An 18929-nucleotide genomic window follows, 5' to 3' on the forward strand; every position below is an offset into this window, starting at 1 on the left:
CCCAGAACATTAGCTGAGATTCTGGATTAATAGTCCAGTGATAATACCACTAGGCCATTGCCTTCCCAATTACAATGTTATTAATATAGGATTATTGAAAAGAAAATACTGGGTATATCTCATTGCTTCAGTTTGGCACTGTGACATCTGGTTTCTATTCAAAATGAGCTGGGAAACCTGTTTCTGTGCAAGAATTACATTCCATTTTCATTTTGGTGCTTGATACTAGTGGTTTGTTTGCATTTGCAGATCTCTTCCAGATGTTCCATGTATCTAGATTCTGGGAGTAGGGACACTGTATTGAAATTAGTTTTTGGCTGAATATTAAAGCATGTTGGAGCATAATAAAAACCAGCATCCAACTAAGGTACTGTTGCCTAGCTTTTAAAAATTATGTACGCTTAAGCTCGACATTCACTTGCTACACCTTCTCTTGCAGCCAGTGGAATGGGACATTCTACACAATGAATTACTGCATTCCCATATATCCAGCATTAGTTGGATTGACAGCAATCAGACTTGATGGGCAGAATCTTATCAGCTGAGCAGAGAGGTCAGAGTAGGAACCGGGACCAGGATTTATAAATAAAGGGCCAGGTCGGCTCCCCAAGGCATTCCCATCACATAGCAATCTTGCTGAAAGCAGAGTCAGTACTGGAAAGTAGGCCAATTAAGGAACCAATTGGTAAAATTGCTAATGCAACTTTCGAGGTCTTCTCAAGATTTGCGGTAGGCATGATTAAGGTGTTGCTCAAACCCCCCCATATCCCCCCTACTGAGGGAAAGTCCAGCAAGTACCTGGAGGCCCTATTGCATTGACTGACTGACAGATCTTTCATCTCTTGGCCAATCAAGGGATTTTGGCAACTGCCAGGAAAGTGGAGTTCAGATCAAGATTAGCCATGGCTGTATTGAATCATGAAACAGGCTGAATGGTCTATTCCTGTTTTTGTTCCAGTATTCTTCTGGTAGTGGGCTGGAGAGCCATCAACATCTCTTCAATCTCCCCATTATGAAGCCACAATGGACAAACTCTATCTTGTGCCTGTGCTCTCCCTCTAAAATGATGACCTGGTCATTTTTACTTTTTAAATTCTTAAACCTCAGAGAGTATCTCCATCCTATGAAGCACCCTCATGATCCCCTAACTACCTCAGCAGCGGCCGCCTCTCCCAGTGGGGGTTTATCTGTCCCCCCCCTCCCCCCGCCGTGTTTTGGGCTCTCTGATTGGCCCTCCCACCTCACAAAACCACTCACCATCCTTTATTGGATGGCAAATGCGGAAATTACCTTTTCATTGGCTGTCTCCTGCAAGATTGTGACAGCACTGGGGTTACAGCCTGCTTTTGGTCCCGAAAGCAGAAAAATGTTAAAGCTGTTAAGATTCCACCACATGAGAGTAACAAATACCCTCACGATCATTGTCATGTTAGTTGCATTTCAACCATTCAGGCTGTAGAAGGGAGAGTGTTACATAACAACAAGAAATAAGAGCAGGAGTAGGCCCTTTGGCCCCTCGAACATGCTCCACCATCAATAAGATCATGGCTAATCTGATTGTCTCCACAACCCTTAACTTCCTTGTTGATCAAAAATCTGTCAAACTCATCCTAGGTCATATTAAATGACCCAGTCTCCACTGCTCTTTCAGAAAGAGAATTCTAAATTACAAATTGCAAATTACAACTAGGCGAATCAATTAGAGAGGTCAACAAACTGATACATAGTCACAATAAGCTAAAAATTTAGTCCAGCATACAACCGATTATTATTACAAGTTGCAGATAATGACTACTTGGTACTTACAGGAGCAAAGTAAATGGTTGGAAACCGTTTCACGGAAGACCGAAAAGTACCCTGGCTAAACGGTGAAAGAAAATCAACCTTACCAAGCCTGAAAGAAATGGACAGAGTAATGAAGACGGGTTGATGTTACACCGATATCATTCAGATTTGGAATCCTGATGTCCCTAGCCACAATAGAGGAAGACAAATTCTTCTGGAACATCAGTGTAATTCCATAACTGAATAGAACAACTTACATCCCAAATACATATGAGGTTCTTTGATAAAATAGTAAAGTTAGGATGTTAGGAATATAGGAAATAGGAACAGGAGTAGGCCATTTGGTCCTTCCAGCCTGCTCTGCTGTTCAACTGAATCATGGCTGACCTTCTACCTCAATGGCATTTTTCTGTCCTGTTCCCATATCCTGTGATATCTTTAATATCTAAAGATGTGCGGGTTAGGTGCATCGGCCATGCTAAATTGCCCCATAGTATCCTGGGATACGTAGGCTAGAGGGATTAGCAGGGTAAATATGTGGGGTTATGAAAATAGGTCCTACGTGGGATTGTTGTCGGTGCAGACTCGATGGGCCAAATGGTCTCCTTCTGCACTGTAGAGATTCTAGGATGCTATGATCTAGAAAACTATCAATCTCTGTCTTGAATATACTAAAAGACTGGAATTTTCCAGTACCCCTGTACAGATTTTCTGGTGATGGAGGCAGCTCACCATTGGCTGCTAGCGGAATCTTCAATCCCACCAAAGTCAATGGCCATTTAAGTTACTGACTGGCCATGCTGCCAGGCACCTACCAAGGGGGGATGTTGCCTTCGGCAAGACCAGAAAATCCCATTAGCAAGAAGGGCCAGGAAATCCCATCCAATAACTGAACCTCCGCAGCCCTTAGGGGTAAAGAATTCCAAAGATCCACATTGTGAATGAAGGAATTCCTCTTAATTTCAATCCTAAATGGTCTACCTCTTATTAGACTGTGTCCCCTGGGTCTAAATCCCCAGCCATCTGCACACACCCTGTTGAGTCCTGTAAGAACTTTGTATGCTTGTGATCAACACCCAATTACCTAGACTTGAGAGATGGCTGCAGGTCTGAGACGCCCATCACAGGTAATGACACCCTGGCCTTTGAGAATGATCTTCTTCTTGCCCTATCAACAAGCCAATTCCAGTATTCAGCAGCTGAAGACGAACAATTCAAAGACATCAATCTCCAAAATCGCTCTCCAGAGTAGTCAAGTTATAATTGGAACATACAATTATGTTTAAATTACAGTCAGTTGGAGAGACCAGTCCAAGGCCTATGTGTAGTTTAAGCATGTTATTCTGGGCAGCATTGGACTATTGGTTGAACTAAATGGGGCTTCTGCCCTTCTCTCTTTCTCTATACTCAATTTGAACTCTGTCTGCTAATTTGACTTGGTCTCCATTCTGTGGTAGATGGAGGTTTAAAAGTAAGAACTCAATGCCACAGCTGTGCCTAATGGGGAACAAACAACCCCAGTGTCTACATCTTTAAACCGGAAGCATCAAAGCATCAAATTCAGCCTCTAGCTGATTCCAACCTATGAACCAAGAACTTATTTTGTTTCTTACTGACTTCAAATTGGCCAATCTATCCCCGCTGTGACCGTATCAACAACATATATATGGGCTGAGATTTCTTGACCCTTCTATGTACTCCTGGTAAAGTCATCTCCTCAAATCTCCTCCAAATAGACTAAGGTTACAAACTCCCAATGAACATAGGCACCTTTGGCATCTTAAGCATAACCATCTCAGGTCAAAAAACTCCTGGGTCTAATATTTTTAAAGATAGAGTTTTGCATCAAAAATTCTCTCTCTCTCTTTCTCTCCAGCTTGGCTAGACCAGAAATTCAATGCATTGTTATGTGAATCTTTCCATTAACGTGAGTCTTAGCTTTATTAGCCAATGCCCAAAATTTGAACTGAATTCTGAATTCTGATGTTTCCCTCTTCACCCCAATTTATTCAAAACTCCCAAACCAAACTGCTTGTACAGAGAACCACCCCTAGGAACCAACACACCATTTAGTGGAATCAAGCTGTTTTTGAACCAGAAATCAAATTCTAGTTCTTAAAGGGCCCATCACTCCAAGGTAAGACATAGGTTGCTTCCCATCAGAATAGCAACTCTGCTATTCACATGTATGGAGTTAAACATGCAAATCCAAACATTGCTGTCGATGATTCTGTGCTTCTCATACAATGAGCTGCTCAGAACTCCCTGACTTCAATTAGAAATCACTAAATTGATGAAAAGATGCCCTTTTGTGCTATTAACTTCATTAAAAGTTCTTGAAAAAGCAACCTCTTATTGATGAGGTACATTTTAACAGTACAGCTAAGTTCATAATTACTGTTGAATAGTCTCACTTTACTTGAAAAATAATTTATTTGTTGAATGACAAATTTCTCCATTATGATAAAAAATTTCAGCAGTGGTTAATACTGCTGCCTCACAGCACCAGGGACCCCAGTTCGATTCCCGGCTTGGGTGACTGTCTGTGTGGAGTCTCATTGTGCCTGTGTGGGTTTCCTCTGGGACCTCTGGTTTCCTCCCACAATCCAAAATATGTGCTGGTTAGGTCCATTGGCCATGCTAAATTCTTCCTCAGTGTACCCAAACAGGCACCGGAGTGGTGACTACAGGATTTTCACTATAACTTCATTGCAGTGTTAATGTAAGCCTACTTGAGTCGCTAACAAATAAACTTTGAACTTTAAATTTACATACTTTAAAGAATAAATTTGTTATTGAGATTTCAGCATCTACATTAATCCCATGTTCCAACGATTTAGTTGGCTTACTGTAAAATTTTAATTAAAAGTGAATATTTCAGTTGTTTTAATCTCCTTGTTTGCTGTCTGTTGGAATAATTCAGTGTGATTGGCTGCTTGATAGCATCACTGTTGCTGGATGCCGAGAGAACCCTTTGGCTTGGTGACAGATTCAAGTGACATCTTAAAGGAGAAACCTGCACTACGAGAGATCGCTAGATCTTTGTGGGAAATCGTCTTCATGTCAGCAGCGAGTGCTATCACTTCTCTATTGACCGCAAAGTCTGAACCACAAGTTCGAGATCAAGAAAATATGCCTAGTGTTTAATTGTGGGCATACTATTTAATTTTGCTTTATGTATTCGTTCATTGGATGTGGGTATTGCAGCCTAGGCAGTTTTTATTGCTATTGAATAAAAAGGTACCAGTAATCAATTTTTAAAATAGAACATGCAATTAAATAATATCATATATAAATTAAATGGAAACTTTATTTTACAAAGTGCTTGATCTCTGCACAGAGTAGCAGTGAAGCCAGAAAGATACCACTTAATAGTCACTGCCAACTGCCTGCCAATCTTAGAAACACTAATATAAGGACAATTGTCATGTACCTGCAAGCAGCCAAAAATATTTCTAGAAAGCAACACAAACAGAGCAGGCGTGTAATCATTGTCAATCATCAAGGTTATGTAAAACAAGATTTTATCTCTAAAATTTAAAACGCCACATGTCACTTCTGATCAATGACTCATTCTTTAAAAAATGAGACTCTGGCCAGAATTCTCATTCACCCCGCCATGGCTGCCAGCGAGAATGGAGAACTTAGCAGCTAAAACTTCATTCACTGCAGTGGGACTGGAGAGTCCCAGCTGCGGGCGACGTCGGAGAATTCCAGCCTAGGGGAATGAACAGTTCATTTTGGCTGGAAGAGTGATCAGATTGAACACATTTTTTAAATGTCATTTTGATGGTTCAATGCTGAAATTGGTTTTATTGTTCCCTCACTAAATTGCCTCAGTCTTTCAATGTGAAAAATGGGGAATATCCTGCTTAGTATTTGTTTCTTTCAGTTGTTACTGCGCTGAATTGCTGTTCGGAGACAGTCCGGTACCAGAGTATTTTATACCGAACTCTCTCCATGTGACACTTACAAAAGTTTGCTCCTGTGGCACTGTGAAAGTTTGTTCCAATACAGACGTGGTATGCTGTCCGAGCGTCATTCTGAAGTTCCACTGCAGCAATATTGCAAAATTTTGACTGAGCAACACTGGTAAATTATACACTAATACAACCTAAAGATGATGACACAGAAGTGAAGGGAAGTCCAACACAATATCTGCCTATATAGTAGCCTGGTAATTACATTATTGGCCTTCTTACTTGTCAGACTTTGATAAAACAAAGAATTCTAATGTATTTATGAATCTGTGATGGTTAAGTCAAATACGTTATTTATTTATTTTTCCAATAACAATTTGAAAACACTTACTTCATTATCCTTTTCTTTGTTCTAGCATTTGACCCATAGCCTTTAATGTTAAATCTTGTTGCGAGTGCTCTAAGTGACTATGTGAATCCTCCTCCACTTCCAGACCGCACCACCCTACCCTGCAACAACACAACCTCTCATACCTGGCACAAAGTGCCATGAAAGATCCACCACAAAATATTTACAACGAGCTGGACACGACATAAACATATATAGTAGGTGGTTACGTCCAGGTCTTTTGTTACTAATTTCATTTAGATACCAGTTCTGAAAGAGAGTAGCATTGGTCTTAGAAGAACAGCATTGGCATAGAGAGATTGGAAAAAGATCCGCCAACATTAATTTAATTTATCTATTAGCACCACAAGTAGGCTTACATTAACATTGTAATGAAGTTACTGTGAAAATCCCTTAGTCGCTACACTCCGACGCCTGTTTGGGTACACTAAGGAGAATTTAGCATGGCCAGTGCACCTAACCAGCATGTCTTACGGACTGTGGGAGGAAACCCATGCAGACATGGGGAGAACAGACTTCACACAGACATTGACTCAAATCGGGAATTGAACCCAGGTCCCGGGCACTGTGAGACAGCAATGCTAACCACTGTGCCACCATGCCACCTCAGTGTGTGGAACTGAGAATGTGCTCGATTAAAATAATGTTTAATCCCATTAAATTCAGACTGCTGCTGTATTTTGGTCACTTAGGTGCCCTCACACTTACTTGAATGTTGACTTTCCAAACACAGGAGCTTTGAAGTTGTAAGATGGTGTAGTTAAGTTGCCCTAGAAAGGGTAATCAATAAAATAAATCTTCACAAAATTATGTAACAGATTTTTTTATTTATTTCTTTTGTGTGTACATTATCTATTATCTATCTTTTTTTATCTAGGACACCTGCTATCACACAGTCCTGTGGAATCTTGTAATGTTTCTGTTTCATTCTTAACCATAGGCAAATCTACTAGTTAAAATTTCTTCTTCCCTTGTGTCTGACTCCCAATGAGCCCCCGCTTTCTGTTTTCTCAAGAGCTGCAGCAGAAAATAAACTAAAAAAAAATTACATTCCTTCAAATTAGTTGTTAATGTAGGAAAGGTTAAACTTTTTAAACAGAGCTACTTACAGCTGGAATAATTTACCTCCTACTCTCTTACAGATGCAAAGCAATCATGGCATGCTGTGCTTTTCAGCTCCCTCTTAACAAGGACGTACAAGGCCCAATGTCTCCACTTGTTAATAAGAACATAAGAACATAAGAAATAGGAGCAGGAGTAGGCCATCTAGCCCTTCGAGCCTGCCCCGCCATTCAATAAGATCATGGCTGATCTGTTGTGGCTCAGTTCCACTTTCCCGCCCTCTCCCCATAACCCTTAATCCCCTCTCTTATCAAGAACCCATCAACCCGCTTCTTAAAAATATTTAGCGAGGCAGCCTCCACCACTTCAACGGGCAGAGAATTCCAGAGATTCACCACCCTTTGAGTGAAGAAGTTCCTCCTCAACTCCGTTCTAAACCGCCTCCCCTTTATCTTGAGGCTGTGCCCCCTAGTCCTACTGTCTTTTTTGAGCAGGAAGAGTCTCTCCACCTCTATCCTATCCATCCCATTCATCATCTTGTACGTCTCAATGAGATCTCCCCTCATTCTTCTAAACTCTAACGAGTACAAGCCTAGTTTATTCAGCCTCTCCTCATAGCTCAATGTTAATCAAACAACACAAGGTTTTCATCTTCAACCTGACTTGTAAATGAACCTAACATTCAGAATGCAGGGCAATTACTCTTAAAGGGAAAAAATTCTATTCTACATGGTATAACATCTTTATGAAACTGTGCTTTCACTGAGATCATGGAGGGGACCACACAAAATTCAGCACTGATATATTAAATATGGTTGATTAAAATATAATAATTTCTGTTACTCTTCCCAGTCAAACCCTGGCAATTTTCATACAATGGCCACACACAGGAGACCATTTGGCCCATCATATCTGCACTGGCCTTCTGCAGAAGCAATTCTCCTAATGCCACTCCCTTCCCTTTTCCCCATAGCCCAGCAAATTCTTCCTTTTCAGATAATGATTGGATTTCCTTTTAAAAGCCTTATTTGGTCCTCCCCCCACACTCTCAGGCTGTGCATTGCAAATTCTAATCATCTGCTGCATGAAAACGTTTTTCTCGTGTCATCATTGCTTTTTTTGCCAATTATCTTAAATCTGTGCCCTCTGGTTCACAATCTTTCCACCAATCAGAACAGTTTCTCTCTATCTACCTTGTCCAGACGTGTCATGATTCTTCATGCCTCTATCAATGCATCAGTTGAGCCCTACACGTGTTTAACATAACTTAGAATCATCGGGAATCATGGAATCCCTACAATGCAGAAGGAGGCCATTCAGCCCATAGAGTCTGCATCAACTCAGCCTTAACCAGGCCTACACACCCTTGCCCGCCCAATGCCCGTAACACCCACTCCACCTTATCTGTACAACTTTGTACACAAAAGGGCAATTTAGCATGGCCAATCCACCTAACCGGCATAACTTCCTTGCTTTTATAGTCTATACCCCTTTTGGTAGAGCTCAGGATGCAGAATGCTTTACATTCTCTTAATCTATTCTGCCATCCTCAATGATTTTGAAAGATCCTGAAGCCTTCAGACTTGAGTTTATTGTCATTCAGATTTTCATCAGGCCGAGGACATGATGGATTCAGTGGTTTAAGTACCCTCACATCTATCTCCCAATCCAAGTGCCAATATAAGAAGCCTCCATGATCAGGCATGCCCTACTAACCTTCCCCCAAGGTTTCCACTCCCACCACAAGGCTTCCAATGTCCTTTATCCCTACCACCAGACCTCTGACTCACCCCACATCCACTCAGCATCCGAACTCTAATCTACCACCGTCAACCCACATCACTTTATACTCAGAAAACAAGGTGGTGAATGATAGAACTGAAGACAACCTTTACTATCTTTGCTAAGCATTTATTTACAGAGATATACTAACCAAACATGCACAGCCTATCCAAACAACCATTGTTTCAACCTGTTCTTATTTATCCTCAGTCAATGCTCACTGTCTGCAAACAATTAAATACAATTAATATACAATTCCCAGATTCCCTCCTCCCTCTTTAAATAAAAATTAGAATTAAAATGCACAACCCATAATGTTAAAACAAATTAAGTCAAAGACTTTCATATTCTGTATTACCTTACCCTCCTCCAACACCCCCATCTATTTCTTTGTGCATGCATTTCTTTTTATAAAACAGTCTGACATTTGTTGATTTGCATCTGCTCATTTAATTTTAGAGATTTCCTTTCCCTTCAGCACTACTTTCGACCAAAAAGGTCAATACGTAACTTTTTCCCACTTGCACCTTTGGTAGAGTGTACGTTATCCCACAGGGGACAAATATCTATATAGCATTCAATGAGTATATAATCTTTAGCATGCCAACTTATTGGAATCCCACATAAAAAGTTTGATAAATAGAATCCCACATCAGTTGCCTGCATTAGAGCTCTTGTTTCAGCAGCCAGAGTACTTTTAACAGCCCTTTATATTTTCTTCATCTTCCCAATATAAAGGACAACATTACATCTTTTAGAAATATTAAGAAACAGCTGCAATAAAATACCTGTCCAGAAGATTTTTTAAAATTCTTGCATGGGATGTGGGTGTTGCTGGCTAGGCCAGCATTTATAGCCCATCCCCTAATTGCCCTTGGACTGAATGGCTCACTAGGCCATTGCAGAGAACATTTAAGAGCCAGCCACATTGGATCTAGAGTCAAAGTAATCCAGACCAGGTAAGGATAGATTTCCTTTACTAAAGGACATTAATTAATGAACAAGATATGCTTTTATGACAATTGTTCCGTGGCCACTGTTAAACTTTTAATTCCAGACTGTTATTGAATTCAAATTTCTCTATCTGCCAGAGTGGGATTTGAATCCTTATTCCCAGAGTGGATTGGACTATGGCGGGTCTCTGGATTATTAGTTGAGTGGCAACTTCACGACACCACCACTCCCTTTAGCATGTGAAGCATTGCTAAAATGAATAGGTTCATGTTTTTTGAGTCACCTAACGATGGAAATTTCAGTACAAAGAACAAAAAAGAACAAAGACAAAGAAAATTACAGCGCAGGAACAGGCCCTTCGGCCCTCCAAGCCTGCACCAATCATGCCACCCGACTTAACTAAAACCTGCTATCTTCCGGGGATCATATCCCTCTATCCTCATCCTATTCATGTATTTGTCATGACGCCCCTTAAAAGTCACTATCGTATTTGCTACCACTACCTCCCCTGGCAACAAGTTCCAGGCACCTGTCACCTTCTGTGCACAAAATCTGCCTCGTACATCTCCTTTAAACATTGCCCCTTGCACCTTAAACCTCTGCCCCCTAGTAATCGACTCTTCCACCCTGGGAAAAAGCTTCTGACTATTCACTCTGTCTACGCCTCTCATAATCTTGTAGACTTCTGTTGGGTCACCCCTCAACCTCTGTCGTTCCAATGAGAACAAATCAAGTTTTTCCAACCTCTCCTCATAGCTGATGCCCTCCATACCTGGCAACATCCTGGTATATCTTTTCTGTATGCTCTCCAAAGCGTCCACATCCTTCTGGTAGTGTGGCAACAAGAATTAAACACTATATTCCAATTGTGGCCTAACTAATGTTCTATAAAGCTGCAACATGACTTGCCAATTTTTAAACTCAATGCCCCAGCCAATGAAGACAAGCCTTCTTGATGACCTTCTCCACCTGCATTGCCACTTTCAGTGACCTGTGTACCTGTACACTCAGGTCCCTTTGCCTTTCAATACTCTTAAGAGTTCTGCCATTTACTGTACATTTCCTATCTGTATCTGACCTTCCAAAATGCATTACCTCATGCATTTATCCAAGTTTAACTTTCTTAATGTTTAATATGCCCTGAAAACATTCTCTAATTTAGCGTGTTTGATCATAGGGTGGCACAGTGCTATAGGGTGACATAATGGCACAGTGGTTAGCACTGCTGCCTCACAGTGCCAGGGACCCAGATTCGATTCCTGTCTTGAGTCACTGTCTGTGTGGAGTTTGCACATTCTCCCCGTCTCTGCATGACTTTCCTCCAGGTGCTCCTGTTTCCTCCCACAGTTTGAAAGATGCGCTGGTTAGATGCATTGACCATGCTAAATTCTCCTTCAGTGTACCCAAATAGACGCTGGAGTGTGACAACTTTCACAGTGACAGATTTTCACAGTAACTTCATTGCAGTGTTAATGTTAGCCTACTTGTGACTAATAAATAAGAACTTTAAAAAAAAGCCATAGTTAGAGATCATCAACATGAATCGTTAAGTTGCATTAAAGTTTTCCTTTATTATCCCAGTGAAACATTGCAGGATTGTCTTTTAGTTGAATACAACACAGATCTCACTGGTAAATTCCAGAAACTGGAGGCATCAGTCCAGTCTTAGATACATTTGTTTAATTTCCATAGCTTCCCATTTGCACCTGCTACCTCTTTGGGTGGTTTCGGAAACATTTCTCACTGAAAAGTACCACCTTGTGGAAATGTGGCTTTTATGTCGATTGACCTTAGCTCCCATTAATATGTGGCCAAAACAGCTAAAAGGATTTTGAGGATTACATTTCCATCTGTGGGAAAATCCACTCTAATATTCAAATAAAACAAGTCACTTTTCAAAACCCCAAGCGACTAGTCTTATTCCAACTTTATTAATAACACATTTCAGATATAAGAACAGAGGGTTGCTAAAGTTAATGGTGGTCTGTTCGATGGAAAGGCGGAGCAATTATCTTGGGGAATGAGGAAATGGCAGAGATATTGAATGATTCTTTTATTTCTGTTGGCACAATAGAAAACACAAGTTTCATTCCAGAAATAGAGGGTAAACAAGGGAGTAAAAAAGGTAAGGGAATTAGGAAAATTACTATCAACAGAGAAAACGTATTAGTTTTTTCTTCCAGCCAATAGAAAGCCAGAACTTTGTTGCTTACATAAGAAACATAAGAAGTAGGAGCAGGAGTAGGCCATCTAGCCCTTCGAGCCTGCCCCGCCATTCAATAAGATCATGGCTGATCTGTCGTGGCTCAGTTCCACATTCCCACCCTCTCCCCATAACCCTTAATCCCCTCTCTTATCAAAAACCCATCAACCCGCGTCTTAAAAATATTTAGCGAGGCAGCCTCCACCACTTCAACGGGCAGAGAATTCCAGAGATTCACCACCCTTTGAGTGAAGAAGTTCTTCCTCAACTCCGTTCTAAACCGCCCCCCCTTTATCTTGAGGCTGTGCCCCCTAGTCCTACTGTCCTTTCTGAGCGGGAAGAGTCTCTCCACCTCTATCCTATCCATCCCATTCATCATCTTATACGTCTCAATGAGATCTCCCCTCATTCTTCTAAACTCTAACGAGTACAAGCCTAGTTTATTCAGCCTCTCCTCATAGCTCAACCCCCTCAACTCCGGCATCAGCCTAGTAAACCTCCTCTGCACTCCCTCCAAGGCCAAAATATCCTTGCGTAGGTACGGCGCCCAAAACTGCACACAGTACTCCAGCTGCGGCCTCACCAATGCCCCCCTATACAGCCGCAGCAAGACCTCCCTACTTTTATATTCAATCCCCCTCGCTATGAAGGCCAGCATCCCATTCGCCTTCCTGACCACCTGCTGCACCTGCAAGCTGGGTTTTTGCGACTCATGCACAAGGACCCCGAGGTCCCTCTGCACCGCCGCCTGCTTGATTTGATTATTGTTGTGAAGTGGAGATGCCGATGTTGGATTGGGTTTAGACTGACTCACCTGATGAAGGAGTAGTCCTCCGAATGTTCGTGATTCCAAATAAACCTGTTGGTGTTGTGAGATTTCTTACCATGACTATTATTCGAGAATGTAGGCTAAATGTCTGATGTCTTTTGCTGTCTAACTTAAGTTATCCAATGACATAATCGAACAGACAGACAAATAATGCCAAACTTCAATAATAAGGGCCAGAGAGTTAATAGTTTGAGAACCAAATTGATAATAAATTATCTACGATGTTGTTGAGTTGATTCAGCTATTGCCTGACATATGGGACAGTATCCCTGCTTGTCTACTGAAACAGTTGGTCAAGCTTCCAATGCCATTGGTAATGGGGGGAAATCAAATGATTTCTAAGTCATGGTATAACCTTCATGACGCCTTTTTAAAACACAACTGATCCAAATTAAACATGGAAGCACGCATCTATATCTTTTCCTACTTAGCCTCAAAGAATAAATTGTCTCCAATCCTGAATGTGTTTGTTAGTGATTAATCCTTCCATGCCCAATTTGCCAGCTTGAGTTATGACACTAGAGTTCAATCTATTCTCTAACACTTTATGTTTCTGTTCAACATCGTTCCACAAATTTGATTTGAGTTGCAGAAAGAGTATGGCTGGAATTGTGTCAAAATCTGGTTCCAAACATCTGCAGGAGATTCATCAGATTTCTAGTTTCTGAATATTAAACAGAATACATCTATAATACCAAAGGTTTTTCATTTTAACAAGCTGAACAAAATAGTTGTTTTAATTAAAAATGTGAACCAGTTCAACCTGAGGTCAGCAAGGAGGAGCTGGAACTGAACCTGGTTCAGTTCAGACCACAAATGTTTACGGATTTCAAAGATATCAACCAAAAACAACTTGGCATTTTGTCTCGGTCAAGATGCCAGTGAAAGGTTTCCGTACCCTACAGTGCACCATTGTGCTCTGTCTGCAGATGACTAGGTTTGACAGATGGCTACTGCAACTTAACACAGAGCAGACAGGTCCACAGTGGAACATCTGGCAATGTTTCCAGAATTTACTGAGCAATTGAGGCTCAGCATCTCCCTAACCAATGTGCTAAGCATGATTTGTTCAAATGATAGTATTATTAGGAATTAATCTAACCAAGCCATCCACTTTCCTGCAATGCATATGTATTGCAAACATTTATGGACAAAATGTAATTGACTCATATTTGTGAATAATACCTGGAACTGTAATTTTTCACTTGGCGATGCAATTGGATCAACTGAATGAAAAGGGATGAATTCCCAGCCTTATTATTGGACAGATACTGTGCACACAATGAAGGCAGTTGAACTGCAATTAATCTAAGCGGTTCACATGGCCTGAGGCTAACATCTACTTTCGGGAAAGATCTTGCACTGGTGACTGAGGCAAGAGTTCAGGATGAGCAGAAACTTCCTCAAAATTAATATTGAGAAGATCGAAGATGTGGAGATGTTGGCTTTGGACTGGGGTGGGCACAGTAAGAAGTCTCACAACACCAGGTTAAAGTCCAACAGGTTTATTTGGAATCACGACCTTTCGGAACACTGCTGCTTCATCAGGTGAGTGGAGAGGTAGGTTTCACAAACACCGCATATCTCAGCAAAGACACTGCAAGATAATGATTGGAATGCGAGTCTCAGGATCTCTCAAAGCAATATGCTAAGCATAATTTCTTCAAAGGATAGCATTATTAGGAATTAGTCCCGTGGTTTCAAATAAATCTGAGGACTTTAACCTGGTGTTGAGAGAAGATCAAAGCTACTGTCTTCAGTATCCGACATGGACAAAGAAATAGGCAAGTTGCAAAAAAAATGCTTTAGACTGGGGGAGAGCAGATTTTGGTAAAATAAGGCAGGATCTGGCCAAGGTAGATTGGGAACAACTACTAGCAGGGAAATCTACAGAAGAGCAAAGAAGACGTTCAAAAAGAAAATGGTGAAAGGACAAGTCCAGCATATTACCTCTAAGATAATAGGAAGGAGCAACAAGCCCAGAGAACCAAGGATAACCAGAGATAATCAGGATAAGATGAGATGGAGAACAAAGGCTTTTAATAGCTACAACAGGAGCAAATCAGTGGAGATATTAGTGAAGTACAGAAAGTGCAGTTTGGGGCTTCAGAAAGCAATTAGGAAAGCAAAGAGTGGATATGAGAAAGCTCTGGCTGGTAAAAGTAGGGAAAATCCCAAGACATTCTTTAAGTATGTCAATGGAAAAAGGATAAACAGGGAAGGAGTAGGGCCCATTAGGGAATGTTGAATGAATATTTCACATCCTCTTCACCCAAGAGAATGAGGAAGAAGGTGTGGAATTCAAAGTGAAAGAATGTGAAATTCTTGAGCAAACTGACATAGGGAGGTACAAGGTAGTAGAAGTGTTGGCAGGCTTAAGAGGGGACATATCCCACGATCCAGATGAATTGCTGCTGTGGGAGGTATGGGAGAAGATTGCAAAGGTTACACCCAAATTTTTGATTCCTCTCTGGCTGAAGGGGGAGGTGCCAGAATACTGGAGAACAGCTAATGTAGTTCTGTTATTAAAGAAGGATTGTAGAGGTAAACCAAGGAACTACAGACCAATGAGCTCACATCAGTGGCAGGGAAACTATTGGAGAAATCTTTGAAGGATTCAGAACTCCAACGAGTTCACATTCGTTCTATAGTGTGGTGTCCAGAACCGTATGCAATGCTCCAGCTGAAGTTTAATTAGTGTATTGTATTAGTTTGGCACAACCTCCTTGCTCTTGTACTTTATGCCACTATTAATAAAGCCCAGGGTACAGTACATTTGCCTAACTACTCTCCACTTCTCCTGCTACCTTTAATGATCTGTGCACAGACACATCCTGATCCCTCTGCACCCACTTAAGAATTTTACCCCTTATTTTACATTGTCTCTCTGTGTTTTTTCTATAAAATACATTACCTCCTACCTCTCCATATTGAACTTCATCTGCCACCTATCTGCCCATTCCACCAACGTCTCAATGCCCTTTTGAAGTTCTACACTGTCCTCTTCATAATTTACAATGTTTCCAAATTTTGTGTTATCTGCAAACTTTGAAATTGTCCTCTGCACACCAAGATTTAAATCATTAATATATCTCTGGAAAAGCAAGGGTCCCAATACCAACGCCTGGGGAACTTCCCTCCAGCCCAAAAAATATCTATTGAACATTACTCTCCGCTGCCTATTATTCAGCCAATTTTGTATCCACATTGCTACTGTCCCTTTTATTCAATGTGATATAACTTCTCTCACAAGTCTATTGTGTGCCACTTTATCAATACCTTCTGAAAATCATGTACACCACATCAAGAATAGTTTGTGGCCATGCAAGTTCCATCACAGCTGCGAATGCCAGCAGTTCTCAAAGGAGCTTGCAGGATGGCACAGCAGGTGCAACAATCTATCTCCAACTTATTACTGGAAATGCGGATGCACTGCCCTGGGGAGTGACAGTGGCTCTGTGGATTTGGAAATTGCTGCCCTCTCCCAGGATAGCAGCATTCTTCCTCTTAATCCTACCACTCCCCTCGAGACCTTGCTGTTGCACTGCCACCCGTGCCAAGATGGTGCAGTCCAAAGATGGGCCTTCTAGGGCAAGTACACTACAGTAGCCTATCTTACAAAGTCAGCTGTAGTCTCCCCCGCTCAATGAAAGTCAGCAGCCTTCCATCACTCACAATGCAGTCACTGGAGTAGGACTGCACAGGATTACAATGAAAGCACATCAAGCTGGGTGGTCAACCCTGGTTCAATGATGAGTACAGGAGGCAACGCCAGGAGTAAACACCAGACATATCTAAACGTGAGGTGTCAACCTAGTGAAGCCAATACACAGGACTGCCTGCATGCCAAACAGCAAAAGCAGCATGCCGCAGACAGAGCTATGCAATTCCATGGCCAACATATCTGGTCTAAGCTCTGCATTCCTATCACATCCTGCTGTGAATGGTAGTGAATAATTAAACAGAGGAATAATATTCCCTTCCTCAATGATGGGGGAGCCCAACACATCAGAGCAAAAGACAAAGCTGGGGCATTTTCAAAACACAGTAAAAAGTCTGACAACACCAGGTTTTAGTCCAACCGATTTATTTGATAATACTCACAAGCTTTCGAGGTTTCCCTCTTTGTCAGGTGAATGGAGAGTTCTGACCTCAGACAGAGCATATAAAGCACAGACAGTTTAGAGACTACTGATTAGAATGCGAATCCTTACACCTAACCTGCTGTTCAAGACCTGAAGTGGCTGACAATGTGAGTGGAAGGAGCACTGATCACAGGTTACAGAGATGTGTATTGTCTCCAGACAGTACAGTAAGTGAGGTTTTGCAAACCCAGGCAAGTCACGGGGGTTACAGATAGTGCGACATGAACCCAAGATCCCTGTTGAGACCGTCCTCATGTGTGCGGATGGTCTCAACAGGGATCTTGGGTTCATGTCGCACTATCTGTAACCCCCGTGACTTGCCTGGGTTTGCAAAACCTCACTTACTGTACTGTCTGGAGACAATACACATCTCTGTAACCTGTGATCAGTGCTCCTTCCACTCACATTGTCAGCCACTTCAGGTCTTGAACAGCAGGTTAGGTGTAAGGATTCGCATTCTAATCAGTAATCTCTAAACTGTCTGTGCTTTATGTGCTCTGTCTGAGGTCAGAACTCTCCATTCACCTGACAAAGAGGGAAACCTCGAAAGCTTGTGAGTATTATCAAGTAAATCGGTTGGACTAAAACCTGGTGTTGTCAGACTTTTTACTGTGTTTACGCCAGTCCAACGCTGGCATACCCACATCATTTTCAAAACATCCAGCCAGAAGATCCAAGTGGATGATCCATTTCAGCCTTCTCCAGAGGTCCCCAGCATCACAGATGCCAGTCTTCAGCCATTCAGTTCACTCCACGTAATATCAAGAAACTGCTGAGGGCAGTGGAAACTGCAAAGGCTATGGGCCCTGACAACATTGCAGCAATAGTACTGGAAAGTTGAGCTCCAGAACTAGCCAACCCCAGCTACAACTATAATGCTGGCATCTACCCAACAATGTGGAAAATTGCCCAGGTATGTCCTGTCTACAAAAAGCAGTACAAAACGAGTCAGTTAGCACCTCATCAGTCTACCTCAACCATCAGCAAAGTGATGGATGGTATTGTCAACAGTGCTATCAAGTGGCATTTATTCAGCAATTGCCTACTCATTGACGTTCAGTTGGGCACTGCCAGGGTCATTCAGGCCCCAGCCTCATTACAGCCTTGGTGCAAACATTGACAATTTAGTTTTTATTCATTCATAGGACATGGGCGTCACTGGTTTGCCCACCCGAGTTGCCTTCTTGAATCATTGCAGTCCACGTGCTATAGGTTGACCCGCAATGCCATTAGAGAGGAAATTCCAGTGACTGCGAAGGAACAACAATATAGTTCCGAGTCAGGATGGTGAGTGGCTTGGAGGGGGACTTGCAGGTGTCTGCTGCCCTTGTCCTTCTAGATGGAAATAAGCTGAATTCAAAAGGTGACTGTCCTTGATATCAAAGCAGCATTCGAGCAATTGTGGCATCAAGAAACTCCAGGAAAATGGGAGGCAATGGGAATCAAGGGAAACCTGTCCGCTGGTTAGAATCATACCTAGCTCAAAGGAGGATAATTATAGTTTTTGGATGTCCAGCATCTCAGTCCCAGGACATCACTGTAGGAGTTCCTCAGGGTAGTGTCCGAGGCCCAATTATCTGCAGCTGCTTCATCACGATCTTCCCTATTCGTTGATGACTGCACAATGTTCACGTCCATTTGTGACATCTCAGATACAGAAGCAGTCCGTCTCCTTATGCAGTAAGACTTGGACAATATCCAGGCTTGTGCTGGAGAGTCACAAGTAATGCGTACAGTGCACAAGTACCAGGCAATGACATGAAACAACCTAACCATCTACCCTTGACATTCTATGGCATTGCCAGCACTGAATCCCCCACTATCAACATAGTCAGATTTC

At 41.8% G+C, this 18929-nt stretch overlaps 1 protein-coding gene across 1 annotated transcript in view; it reads right to left on the reverse strand.

The window, feature by feature from the left end:
• stpg4 (sperm-tail PG-rich repeat containing 4) overlaps nt 1-18929 on the reverse strand; it is a 52685-nt gene that overhangs the window by 20129 nt on the left and 13627 nt on the right. Inside the window, exons 4-5 of the mRNA XM_080199826.1 lie at nt 6823-6884; nt 1807-1894 (exon numbers count right to left, since the gene is read on the reverse strand). Coding sequence (XP_080055952.1) covers nt 1807-1894; nt 6823-6884 — 150 coding nt within the window. The remainder of the gene's footprint in view (nt 1-1806; nt 1895-6822; nt 6885-18929) is intronic.

Source organism: Carcharhinus amblyrhynchos, chromosome 12 (assembly GCF_965287045.1).
Source record: "Carcharhinus amblyrhynchos chromosome 12, sCarAmb.v2.hapA, whole genome shotgun sequence".
Classification (NCBI taxonomy): Eukaryota; Metazoa; Chordata; class Chondrichthyes; order Carcharhiniformes; family Carcharhinidae; genus Carcharhinus; species Carcharhinus amblyrhynchos.